This window comes from Phocoena sinus, chromosome 1 (assembly GCF_008692025.1).
Source record: "Phocoena sinus isolate mPhoSin1 chromosome 1, mPhoSin1.pri, whole genome shotgun sequence".
Lineage (NCBI taxonomy): Eukaryota > Metazoa > Chordata > Mammalia > Artiodactyla > Phocoenidae > Phocoena > Phocoena sinus.
Window position 1 is genome coordinate 161,157,666 of NC_045763.1, and position 14,009 is coordinate 161,171,674.

The 14,009-nt window shown below is 36.8% G+C and overlaps 1 protein-coding gene across 4 annotated transcripts in view; it reads left to right on the forward strand.

The window, feature by feature from the left end:
- The window catches only part of CNST (consortin, connexin sorting protein), a 118,709-nt gene that overhangs the window by 99,720 nt on the left and 4,980 nt on the right, over positions 1–14,009 (forward strand). For 3 of the 4 annotated variants that reach the window (XM_032638455.1, XM_032638469.1, XM_032638477.1), the window contains one exon: positions 12,168–12,303. The exons of the other annotated variant lie outside the window; for it this stretch is intronic. In XM_032638455.1, the coding sequence (XP_032494346.1) occupies positions 12,168–12,303 (136 nt within the window). The remainder of the gene's footprint in view (positions 1–12,167; positions 12,304–14,009) is intronic. 4 annotated transcript variants of the gene reach the window in all.

Genomic DNA, 14,009 nt, shown 5'->3' on the forward strand with positions numbered 1-14,009 from the left:
ATGTGTCTTTTTGAATTATGGTTTCATCTGGGTATATGCCCTGTAGTGGGATTGCTGGGTCATATGGTAGTTCTATTTTTAGTTTTTTAAGGAACCTCCATTCTGTTCTCCATAGTGGCTGTATCAGTTTACTTCCCACCAACAATGCATAAGGGTTCCCTTTTCTCCACACCCTCTCCAGCATTTATTGTTTGTAGATTTTTTGATGATGGCCATTCTGACTGGTGTGAGGTGATACCTCATTATAGTTTTGATTTGCATTTCTCTAATAATTAGTGATGTTGAGCAGCTTTTCATGTGCTCCTTGGCCATCTGTATGTCTTCTTTGGAGAAATGTCTATTTAGGTCTTCTGCCCATTTTTGGATTGGGTTGTTTGTTTTTTTAATATTGAGCTGCATGAGCTGTTTATATATTTTGGAGATTAATCCTTTGTCCATTGATTCGTTTGCAAATATTTTCTCCCATTCTGAGGGTTGCCTTTTCGTCTTGTTTATGGTTTTCTTTGCTGAGCAAATGCTTTTAAGTTTCATTGGGTCCCATTTGGACTACCAGAGGTCGATCAAAAAAAATTTTGCTGTGATTTATTTCAAAGAGTGTTCTTCCTGTGTTTTCCTCTAAGAGTTTTATAGTGTCTGGTCTTACATTTAGGTCTCTAATCCATTTTGAGTTTATTTTTGTGTATGGTGTTAGGGAGTGTTCTAATTTTACTCTTTTACATGTAGCTGTCCAGTTTTCCCAGCACCACTTATTGAAGAGACAGTCTTTTCTCCATTGTATTTCCTTGCCTCCTTTGTCATAGATTAGTTGACCATAGGTGCATGGGTTTATCTCTGCGCTTTCTATCTTGTTCCATTGATCTATATTTCTGTTTTTGTGCCAGTACCATATTGTCTTGATTACTGTAGCTTTGTAGTATAGTCTGAAGTCAGGGAGTCTGATTCCTCCAGCTCCGTTTTTTTCCCTCAAGACTGCTTTGGCTATTGGGGGTCTTTCGTGTCTCCATACAAATTTTCAGATTGTTTGTTCTAGTTCTGTAAAAAATGCCATTGATAATTTGATAGGGATTGCACTGAATCTGTAGATTGCTATGGGTAGTATACTCATTTTCACAATGTTGATTCTTCCAATCCAAGAGCATGGTATATCTCTCCATCTGTTGGTATCATCTTTAATTTCTGTCATCAGTGTCATATAGTTTTCTGCATACAGGTCTTTTGTCTCCCTAAGTAGGTTTATTCCTAGGTATTTTATTCTTTTGTTATTAATTTCTTAATTAATAATTTCTTAATTGTTATTAATTTCTCTTTCAGATTTCTCATCATTAGTGTATAGGAATGCAAGAGATTTCGGTGCATTAATTTTGTATCCTGAAACTTTACCAGATTCATTGATTAGCTCTAATAGTTTTCTGCTGGCATCTTTAGGATTCTCTATGTACAGTGTCATGTCATCTGCAAACACTGACAGTTTTACTTCTTCTTTTCCAATTTGTATTCCTTTTATTTCTTTTTCTTCTCTGATTGCCGTGGCTAGGACTTCCAAAACTATGTTGAATAATAGTGGTGAGAGTGGACATCCTTGTCTTATTCCTGATCTTACAGGAAATGCTTTCAGTTTTTCACCATTGAGAATGATGTTGGCTGTGGGGTTGTCGTATATAGCCTTTATTACATTGAGGTAGGTTCCCTCCATGCCCCCTTTCTGGAGAGTTTTTATCATAAATAGGTGTTGAATTTTGTCAAAAGCTTTTTCTGCATCTGTTGAGATGATCATATGGCTTTCATTCTTCAGTTTGTTAATATGGTGTGTCACATTGATTGATTTGCTTATATTGAGGAATCTTGCATCCCTGGATAAATCCCACTTGATCATGGTGTATGATCCTTTTAATGCATTGTTGAATTGTGTTTGCTAGTATTTGGTTGAGGATTTTTGCATCTATATTCATCAGTGATATTGGTCTGTAGTTTTCTTTTTCCATAGTATCTTTGTCTGGTTTTGCTATCAGGGTGGTGGTGGCCTCATAGAATGAGTTTGGGAGTTTTCCTTCCTTTGCAATTTTTTGGAACAGTTTGAGAATGTTGGGTGTTAGCTCTTCTCTAAATGTTTGATAGAATTCACCTGTGAAGCCATCTGCTCCTGGAGTTTTGTTTGTTTGTAAATTTTTAATCACAGTTTCAATTTCATTACTTGTGATTGGTCTGTTCATATTTTCTATTTCCTCCTGGTTCAGTCTTGGAAGGTTATACCTCTCTAAGAATTTGTCCATTTCTTCCAGGTTGTCGATTTGTTGGCATAGAGTTGCTTGTAGTGCTCTCTTAGGATGCTTTGTATTCCTGCGGTGTCTGTTGTAACTTCTTTTTCATTTCTAATTTTATTGATTTGAGTCTTCTCCCTGTTTATCTTGATGAGTCTGGCTAATGGGTTATCAATTTTGTTTATCTTCTCAAAGAACCAGCTTTTAGTTTTATTGATTTCTGCTATTGTTTTCTTTGTTCCTGTTTCATTTATTTCTGCTCTGATCTTTATTATTTCTTTCCTTCTGCTGACTGGGTTTTGTTTCTTCTTCTTTCTCTAGTTCCTTTAGGTTTGTAAGGTTAGATTGCTTATTTGAGATTTTTCTTGTTTCTTGAGGTAGGATTGTATTGCTATAAACTTCCCTCTTAGAACTGCTTTTGCTGCATCCATAGGTTTTGGATTGTCGTGTTGCATTGTCCATTGTCTCTAGGCATTTTTTGATTTCCTCTTTGATTTCTTCAGTGATCTCTTGGTTATTTAGTAACGTATTGCTTAGCCTCCATGTGTTTCTGTTTTTTACGGTTTTTTCCCTGTAATTGGTTTCTAATCTCATAGCGTTGTGGTCAGAAAATATGCTTGATATGATTTCTTGAGAAGAAAGTGTAATCTGCTGTTTTTGGATGGAATGTCCTATAAATATCAATTAAATCTATCTGGTCTATTGTGTCATTTAAAGCTTGTGTTTCCTTGTTAATTTTCTGTTTGGATGATCTGTCCATTGGTGTAAGTGAGGTGTCAAAGTCCCCCACTATTATTGTGTTACTGTTGATTTCCTCTTTTATAGCTGTTTGCAGTTGCCTTATGTATTGAGGTGCTCCTATGTTGGGTGCATATATATTTGTAATTGTTGTATCGTCTTCTTGGATTGACCCCTTGATCATTATGTAGTGTCCTTCCTTGTCTCTTGTAACATTCTTTATTTTAAAGTCTCTTTTATCTGATATGAATATTGCTACTCCAGCTTTCTTTTGATTTCCATTTACATGGAATATCTTTTTCCATCCCCTCACTTTCAGTCTGTATGTGTCCCTGGGTCTGAAGTGGGTCTCTTGTAGACAGCATATATATGGGTCTTGTTTTTGTATCCATTCAGCCAGTCTGTGTCTTTGGGTGGGAACATTTAGTCCATTTACATTTAAGGTAATTATCGATATGTATGTTCCTATTCCCATTTTCTTAATTGTTTTGGGTTTGTTTTTGTAGGTCCTTTTCTTCTCTTGTATTTCCCACTTAGAGAAGTTCCTTTAGCATTTGTTGTAGAGCTGGCTTGGTGGTGCTGAATTCTATTAGCTTTTGCTTGTCTATAAAGCTTTTGATTTCTCAGTTGAATCTGAATGAGATCCTTGCCGGGTAGAGTAATATTGGTTGTAGGTTTTCCCTTTCATCACTTTAAATATATCATGCCACTCTCTTCTGGCTTGTAGAGTTTCTGCTGAGAAATCAGCTGTTAATCTTATGGGAGTTCCCTTGTATGTTATTTGTCATTTTTCCCTTGTTGCTTTCAATTTTTTCTTTGCCTTTAATTTTTGTCAGTTTGATTACTATTTGTCTTGGCATGTTTCTGCTTGGGTTTATCCTGCCTGGGACTCTCTGCGCTGCCTGGATTTGGGTAGCTATTTCCTTTTCCACATTAGGGAAGTTTTCATCTATAATCTCTTCAAGTATTTTCTCGGGTCCTTTCTCTCTCTCTTCTACTTTTGGGACCCCTATAATGCGAATGTTGTTGCATTTCATGTTGTCTCAGAGGTCCCTTAGGCTGTCTTCATTTCTTTTCATTCTTTTTTCTTTATTCTGTTCCATGATAGTGAATTCCACCATTCTCTCTTCCAGGTCACTTATCCGTTCTTCTGCCTCAGTTATTCTGCTCTTGATTCCTTGTAGTGTAGTTTTCATTTCACTTATTGTATTGTTCATCTCTGTTGGTTTGTTGTTTAATTCTTCTAGGTCTTTGTTAAACATTTCTTGCATCTTCTCGATCTTTGCCTCCATTCTTTTTCTAAGGTCCTGGATCATCTTCACTATCATTATTCTGAATTCTTTTTCCGGAAGGTTGCCTATCTCCACTTCAGTTAGTTGTTTTTCTCGGGTTTTATCTTGTTCCTTCATTTGCTACATAGTCCTCTGCCTTGTCATCTTGTTTATATTTCTGTGTATGTCTGATCCGTTTAATGTGCTGTTTGATTCTGTTTGCTAGTATTTTGTTGAGGATTTTTGCATGTATGTTCATCAGTAATATTGGCCTGTAGTTTTCTTTCTTTGTGACATCTTTGTCTGGTTTTGGTATCAGGGTGATGGTGGCCTCATAGAATGAGTTGGGGGGTGTTGCTCCCTCTGCTATATTTTGGAAGATTTTGAGAAGGAAAGGTGTTATCTCTTCTCTAAATGTTTGATAGAATTCTCTGGAGAGGCCATGTGGTCCTGGACTTTTGTTTGTTGGAAGATTTTTAATCACAGTCTCAATTTCAGTGCTTGTGATTGTTCTGTTTATTTTGTCCATTTCTTCCAGGTTGTCCATTTTATTGGCATAAAGTTGCTTGTAGTAATCTCTCATGATCCTTTGTATTTCTGCAGCGTCTGTTGTTACTTTCCTTTTTCATTTCTAATTCTATTGGTTTGAGCCTTCTCCCTTTTTTTCTTGATTAGTCTGGCTAATGGTTTATCAATTTTGTTTATCTTCTTGAAGGACCAGCTTTTAGTTTTATTGATCTTTGCTATTCATTCCTTCATTTTTTTTTTCATTTTTTTCTGTTCTGATCTTTATGATTTATTTCCTTCTGCTAACTTTGGGGGTTTTCTTGTTCTTCTTTCTCTAATTGCTTTAGGTATAAGATTAGGTTGTTTATTTGAGATGTTTCTTGTTTCTTTTTTTTTTTTTTTTTTTTTTTTTTTTTTGTTTCTTGTTTCTTAATGTAGGATTGTATTGCCGTAAACTTCCCTCTTAGAATTGCTTTTGCTGCATGCCATAGGTTATGGGTCATCATGTTTTCATTGTCATTTGTTTCTAGGTATTTTTTGATTTCCTCTTTGATTTCTTCAGTGATCTCTTGGTTATTTGGTAGTGTATTATTTAGCCTCCATGTGTTTGTATGTTTTACAGATTTTTTTCCTGTAATTGATATCTAGTCTCATAGCATCGTGGTTGGAAAAGATATTTGATACGATTTGAATTTTCTTAAATTTACCAAGGCTTGATTTGTGACCCAAGATATGATCTATCCTGAAGAATGTTCCATGAGCACTTGAGAAGAAAGTGTATTCTGTTGTTTTTGGATGGAACATCCTATACATATCAATTAAGTCCATCTTGTTTAATGTATCATTCATAGTGTGTGTTTCCTTATTTATTTTCATTTTGAATGATCTGTCCATTGGTGAAAATGGGGTGTTAAAGTTCCCTACTGTGATTGTGTTACTGTCGATTTACCCTTTTATACCAGTTAGCGTTTGCCTTATGTATTGAGGTGCTCCTATGTTGGGTGCATAAATATTTACAATTGTTATATCTTCTTCTTGGATTGATCCCTTGATCATATGTAGTGTCCTTTTTTGTCTCTTGTAACAGTCTTTATTTTAAAGTCTATTTTGCCTGATATGAAAATTGCTACTCCAGCTTTGTTTTGATTTCCATTTGCATGGAATATCTTTTTCCATCCCCTTACTTTCAGTCTGTATGTGTCCCTAGGTCTGAAGTGGGTCTCTTGTAGACAGCATATATATGGGTCTTGTTTTTGTATTAATTCAGCCAGTCTGTGTCTTTTGGTTGGAGCATTTAATCCACTTACATTTAAGGTAATTATCAATATGTATGCTTCTATTATCATTTTCTTAATTTGGGTTTGTTATTGTAGGTCTTTTCCTTGTCTTGTGTTTACTGCCTAGAGAAGTTCCTTTAGCATTTATTGTAAAGCTGGTTTGGTGGTGCTGAATTCTCTTAGGTTTTGCTTGTCTGTAAAGGTTTTAATTTGTCCGTCATATCTGAATGAGATCCTTGCTGGATAGGGTAATCTTGGTTGTAGGTTTTTCCCCTTCATCACTTTAAATATGTCCTGCCACTCCCTTCTGGCTTGCAGAGTTTCCCTTGTGTGTTATTTGTTGTTTTTCCCTTGCTTCTTTTAATATTTTTTCTTTGTATTTATTTTTTGATAGTTTGCTTAATATATGTCTTGGCGTGTTTCTCCTTGGATTTATCCTTTATGGGACTCTCTGCGCTTCCTGGACTTGACTATTTCCTTTCCCATATTAGGGAAGTTTTCAACTATAATCTCTTCAAATATTTTCTTAGTTCCTCTCTTTCTCTCTTTTTTTGGGACCCCTATAATTCGAATACTGGTGTGTTTAATGTTGTCCCAGAGGTCTCTAAGACTGTCCTCAGTTCTTTTCATTCTTTTTTCTTTATTCTGCTCTGCAGTAGTTCTTTCCACTGTTTTATCTTCCAGGTCACTTATCCGTTCTTCTGCCTCAGTTATTCTGCTATTGATCCCTTCTAGAGAATTTTTAATTTTAGTTATTGTGTTGTTCATCATTGCTTGTTTCCTGTTTAGTTCTTCTAGGTCCTTGTTAAATGTTTCTTGCATTTTGTCTATTCTATTTCCAAGATTTTGGGTCATCTTTACTATTATTATTCTGAATTCTTTTTCAGGTAGACTGCCTATTTCCTCTTCATTTATTAGGTATGGTGGGATTTTATCTTGCTCCTTCATATGCTGTGTGTTGTTCTGTCTTCTCATTTTGCTTATCTTACTGTGTTTGGGGTCTCCTTTTTGCAGGCTGCAGGTTCGTAGTTCCCATTGTTTTTGGTGTCTGCCCCAGTGGCTAAAGTTGGTTCAGTGGGTCATGTAGGCTTCCTGGTGGACGGGACTGGTGCCTGTGTTCTGGTGGATGAGGCTGAATCTTGTCTTTCTGGTGGGCAGGACCGCATCCAGTGGTGTGTTTTGGGGTGCCTCTGACCTTATTATGGTTTTAGGTAGCCTCTCTGCTAATGGGTGGGGTTGTGTTCCTGTCTTGCTAGTTTTTTGGCATAGGGTGTCCAGCACTGTAGCTTGCTGTCGTTGAGTGCATCTGGGTCTTAGTGTTGAGGTGGAGATCTCTGGGAGAGCTTTTGCTGTTTTATATCACATGGAGCCAGGAGGTCTCTGGTGGACGAATATCCTGAACTCGGCTGTCCCACCTCAGAGGGTCAGGCCTGACACCCGACTGGAGCACCAAGACCCTGTCAGCCATACGGTATCTATAAAATGTCTGGGAGAAACCACAGCAAGGCTGGCTTCTTAGCAGTTGCAGCCGTAACAGGAAGCTTATTCCTCCCTATGGATGGGGCAACAAGTCTTCCTGCAAGTGCGAGGTTGCCTCCTTGGTCCTAAGGAAGCTAACTTCTTGTCACCCTCACTGTGGACTAGGCGCTGACATTGTGGTAAGACCACGCATGCGCCCTTTTTTCCTTTTTAAATTTATCTTTGAAAAATTCAATATCAATGTACTTCATCATCATTTGTTTTTTACTCTCCATGTTGTCGTGTTCTAAGATGCAGCATTGTAGTGCCAGAGAGCACTGTCGTGTTATTTCTAGAAGATGGCTTTCCTCCATTTAGCCGCCTCCTCTTGCTCCTGCTGTGACTTGTTCTATTAATTTGCTGTAGTAGAAGCCATGACATTAATGTACTTTCGGATTATTGAATGACACAGGATTTTTCATCTAACCTTCTCCCTAGTGTCTCTAGACTGACGGTTTTAGCCATTAGTTTAAGTATCTCTTACTTCAGGTGATATATAAGATAAGGATTTATTGCTATAAAGTGTTTTGGAAAGACAAAAGAAACTTATTAGGTTTATTTGAAAGTTCTGTTCATCTAATTTGAATTGTAATATGTATTATAACAAATGACACTAAGCAAAATTTTAATACTCATAGAAAATAAGATCTTTTCGCATTAGGGAAATGGCAAGAGGTTTAATCTTGAGTTAGTATTCAACTCTGCCCATAACTGGTGCTACAAATGTAAGCAAGTTATTTAAGCTTTCTCAGCTTGGCCTCTTCATCTGTAAAATAGGACTGGTAATGCCTGTATAATAAGAGTTGTAAAGATTAAGTATGAAATATTATGTAAAGGTCTTTACATAAAGTGCAGGTTCACTAAATCATAGTTCTTATTATGGAGCCCAAACCTAAAGGACCAGGCAGAGAACCATGACTTGTTCTTTCAGTGAAGAATAGTACTGGAAAATTTGACATTGAATGACCGGAATTTCATTCTCTACAGTGAAATTGCTGGCATTTAAGCTGTTTATAATATACTAATATGATTTATGAATGTTATTTCTCAAGTTATCTGGAAACCAAGCAAAACTTACCAACCGTGAGTTTCTGGGTTGAGTAAAGTCTTGATCAGTAAAAGAATATTATTTGGTATCTATTTTCTCCTTTAATTTGAGGAGGCAGATCTAACAGCAAGGCCTCTCTGAATGTACCAGCAGAGTTGCAGAATAATTCTGTTTTTTACAAACAGATCATTATTAAAATGCTATTTAAGATGATCATTGCTGTTTGAGGGGGAAGTGCAGAAGAGCTATTTATTTATAAATATACAGGGCTAGGTCGGATGGATGTTTCATTATTTGTTTTAATTCTGCACTTATTCATAGAGTACCACCAGTAACAATTACACTAATTACAGCTTAGACAATCTTTTTGTTCTCAGTGTAAAAGCTTGGTATACTTTGTTTTGGTAGGAAAGGAATTTGGTAATTGAAGTGGGAAACTAAATTTAGTTTGGTTTTTTTTTTAACTTTTTTTTTGGCCGCACCATGCGGCTTGTGGGATCTTAGTTCCCTGAACAGGAATTGAACCCAGGCCCATAGCAGTGAGAGCGTGGAGTCCTAACCACTAGACTGCCGGGGAATTCCCTAAATTTAGTTTTTAAAGCTTTATTTTTTGAGGTTTAAAGTTTATTAACCTTTTAATATTGACATTATGTTAAAAAATTAAAAGGCATAGAAATGTTTTTTAAAAGTAGTTTGGAGAAGACACATTTCTATGTGCCCTAACTCAACTTCCCAACCTACTTAGAAACACTTGGCAGTCTTCTGAATGAGACTGTAGACTAAGACCATGACTTTGTTTTAACTTACTTGCCTTCTACCATAAAATTAAGGTAAACTGTACCAAAGTCATTTCTTTTTGTTTGACCGTCTTGGTATGATAAGTAGGAATTTCTGTACTAGGGATAGGTTCTAAGACGCTTGCCCCAAACTCTTGTCAGAACAGAAAGGACCGCACCCACCTGTCTTCTAAGAGTTTCCCCCTTGGCTTGCATCTCCTATGCCTAAACTTGGTCCCACCATCCCTATAAACTATAGGACAAGAGGGCAGTTAAAAAAAGAAAGATCCCTGGAGAAGATCCCTGAATAAGACTGAAAGGAAATAATGGAAAAGAACACATTCCTTCACTTCAGACACTGGAGCAGGCCTGCTGAAACAAAAGATTCTTGGTGGGAGAGAAAAAGGAAAAGCATGTAAAGGCTGTGGATAGATTTTTTGCCAGGAATTAAGGGTTGAGTGGGGAGGGTGTCAAGATAAAATGTTGGCTCATCCCACACAACTGTAATGTCTCATACTCTTACTTCTTCCCTTTTTCAAAAATTTGCCAAAGTTCATTGCCATCCATAGTAAATAAGATGGGGCCACTTGGGAAGTCTTGTATCCCTTAACTATATGACTTCTGGAGCCCAACACACCAGATTAGGGCAAGCAGGAGGTAAGGTAGGGGCCTAACAGCTGCTGCACTAGGACTAGCTTCTAGGTCTTGGAAGCACATTCTGTGTCTTTCCAGATGATTTTGAGAGTTTCTCTTGGTCTTTCAACATCCATTTATTCATATTTGCAGTGTTTTTGGATTTATTATTGGGTCTGTCTCTTGAATTTATAGATTCAAAACTCAGATCATAAAGACATACAGTTAACAGTAATGCAACTCTGGAGCTTGTCTTTGTAACTATTCTTAATAGGATTGTTTTTTCTAAGTAGTTAAAGCAACTTCAAAACACCTATGGTAGGTGAATTCACTCCTGGTAAATGTACTATTTTATGGAATGAAATAGATAGTGAATGAATCTATGAAAAGTTCCTATTTTTTTTTTACATTTACTAAAAATTTAAAAAGTCAATGATATATCTTTAGTAGTAATATACTCATTAAAATTAATTTCCATTTTCCATGTCTTGCTCTTTAGAAACTTATTAGGATTTCTTTCCCTTCCTCAAGTACCCAGTTTCAGCAAGGTACTTGTAAAATCATTTTTCTTTGCTGTATAAAGATGGTCTTTAATATTGTTGCTTTCTAATGAAAGATTTGAAAAACTATTCCTTTGCATAATTTGTACTTATCATTTTAATGTCACTAAAGTATTTTAGCTTTCTCAGAAGAACTACATCATCTGAAATACATATTTTCTATAAAAAGAATAAATTGCTAACTTATTTTTTTTTTTTTGAGATAATGGTTTCTATAGACCCATGTTCAGGGAAGCCCAGTAGAAGACTATATTGAGTTATTTGGCCCTAAAAGCGTTGAGTTATAAAAAGAACTAATAGAATCTGTAATGTTTATGTATAGCTCATTATCAGAGGTGGCTGGCTGGAACTGGAAGTCATATTAAATATTTTATACCATTGATCCGATAAATGACATTACAGGAAGTCCTCAGCTTACAGTGATCAGATACCAGCAAGTCACTGACATCAGCACAGTGGGCCACAATGCCCACCTATGTCATCACCTACAGCTTGTTCAAGCAGGCAACTCACAAGTCAACTTCAGTGAATCAACCTACTGCCTAGGGGGGCCTATGGTAAGGCCTCCAGCTTCCCAGTTGGCTCTACCAACTGATTCTGTTCTCTTTCTCCCTGTGCCTCAGAGTCTTTTAACTCCTAAATGGCAAGGGTTTCTGTTTTGTCTTTGTTCCTAAATAAAGGGTGGGGTGGAGGCAGAAGATAGGTGTCCCAAGTGAAAACTGGAAAGACAGCATAGAAAGGGGTAGCAGGGGGACTAAAGAAATAATAGAAGTCTTTTTCTATTTCTTTTCTTTTCTAAGGGCCAAATACTGAATAGTTTGGTCTGTACTCAATTCTGCCGTTGTAGCAGCCATACACAATATGTGGATAAGTAACCTTGGCTGTGCTCCAATTAAATTCTATTTGCAAAACTAGGCAGCAGGCCTTTGGCCTAGTGGCCATAGTTTGCCACCCTTTGCATACTACAGGGTAGTATGTTCCTAGTAAACTGGGTCTAAGAGATAATCTAGAAGAGAAGTCCTTAAGACATTTAGAGCACTAGAACATTATTTAGTAAATGTGTAGTTTCTCAGAGGAACTAAGAACAACACTCATTTTGATGTTAAAAGTTGGTATCGAATATATTTTAAGTCTCACATGTTCATTTCTTAAAAATTGCTGATGAATGAAAAAAGCAGCCTCTGTTACAAAGCAAAACCCAGGACTAATGGTTAAGCAAAGAGAGGCCATAAAGAATCACTTTATAGATGACTTAACAGGGATGCGGAGCTATAAATGAGGATAAACTAGGCCTGATTTCCAGTCCATGCTGTGTCACACTGCCTGGCCCTGGAATCAATTCAGGGCTTTAGAAGAGCAGTCAGAGTTTTAGATATGTGTATTTGGCAATGCCTGAAGACAAGAGAAAGTATTATTCTGTTAGATTTTGACGACTGTGATTTTTTTCTATAGGAATTGGTGAAACCTCTAATAGGACTTCAGATACCCCTTGAACTGAATTAGCTTTCTTACCATTACATGTAAAACATCACTGATATGTCCTGCCATAATATAACAAACAGTGCTTACAATCTCTGACAGGTTGTTCATGCTGAAGGATTGGTCTCTATATTAAAGAAGAGGAATAATACTGTAGGAGATCATCCTGCCCAGATGCAACAGAAACCATCTAAGCGAAGAGTGAGATTCCAAGAAATAGACGACAGCTTAGATCAAGGTAAAGTGCTCAGACTGTGTTTAACACAGATTTGATCAGTGTTTGCTGAAAGAATGAATTAATGTACAATAAGGTGTTTGGTAACAGGATTTGTAAAGAATATGTGGACTTAGTTGCTTTATCTTCTGTAAAGAAACACAGAGGATCAAACTATCGTCAGTTCTTAAAAAATTCCTAAGCAATTTGTTTTGCTCAAATAAGTGAGCAAGTTGCAAAATTCATCTCATTGCCTTCCTGTCCCACAGATAGTCCTCAATTTTCAGAGCTTATTTCAGTTTCTTTGTTTCGTGTTTTATTTTCTAGTTTTTGTTTGTTGTTTTTTAGTGAGCCTGCTATTTTTGTCTTCTTTTCAGTGGCAGTTCATACTCCTTGACTGATGTGGAAAATATTTATGGATTACAAATATTTTCTCTTCGGTGATTTCTTCTTGACTCTGTAGAAAGAGGTGTCTCTCAAGAGTACAGTTTAGGGCTTCCCTGGTGGCGCAGTGGTTGAGAGTCCGCCTGCTGATGCAGGGGACACGGGTTCGTGCCCCGGTTCAGGAAGATCCCACATGCCGCGGAGCGGCTGGGCCCGTGATCCATGGCCGCTGAGCCTGCGCGTCCGGAGCCTGTGCTCCGCAACGGGAGAGGCCACAACAGTGAGAGGTCCGCGTACCGAAAAAAAAAAAAAAAAGAGTACAGTTTAACACTGTTGCTATTGTTTGATTTTTTTCCTCCTGGGCTTATATTTAAGGTGGTGGTTAAATTTGTCTAAGGCCTAGGTAAATCAGAGTGAGTAGAAATATAGCCAAGAACCTGTCAGTATGCTTTTCATGTTTATAAAACAACTGCATTGTTAAAATAACAGTGTCAACGTGTAGATATGCTTTCTAAATATGACATAAAGTGATAGCAGTAGAGGTTTCTAAATTTTTACAGTTATAAAGCTGGTAGGAACCTTGGAAATAATCTGTTCCCACCCCTCATTTTACCTCTGCACCTTGCTTGTAACTATCACAGTCCTCTCCAGATAAAGTGCTCAATTCTTTGTTTGTACCAATTGGTATTGAATCATTGCATACATAGTAGGCGGAACCCAGGATTTAGAACTGACAGTCCCTAGTTCCCTTAGTAGCCATCTCGTCTTACACTAAGTCACGTAACTTGTGCTCAGTAGCCGCCTGTGCCTCCTGGCTTCCATGTTGGACAGCACAGCTCTAAATACTATCAGTGCATGTAGTTAAAACAAAATAGATGTTTTAAAATAAATTGTATCTAAATGTTTGTATATAAATATATGAGAATGAAGAAATACCCAGAAAAATACATAAACTAGATTGTTAACAAAGATAAGAGGGTGGGTGGGAATCATGCCAAAAAGAGAAAAGATGGTAAAAATACTGAACTGACCAAAAACAAAAAAAACCCCAAGAAACACAACATGAATGATATGATCCTTTTTATTTGTGTGTATAAAAATTCTGGTAAGTATAAATTATTAAATCTATTAATGTCTATTAACTATTAAAATCTATTAAACTGTAAATGTGTAAATCACAGGACAATACAATTACATAATCCTGTTTCTATAAAAATCCTGAAACCACATGTGTTTGATCTGGAAGGATACACACCATATTTAACAGTGTTTACCTCTTGGTTGAGAGGGGAATATGATTGGGTAGGAGTAAAAGGGAAGAGTCCCTTAGACTCTTAGATACTTTC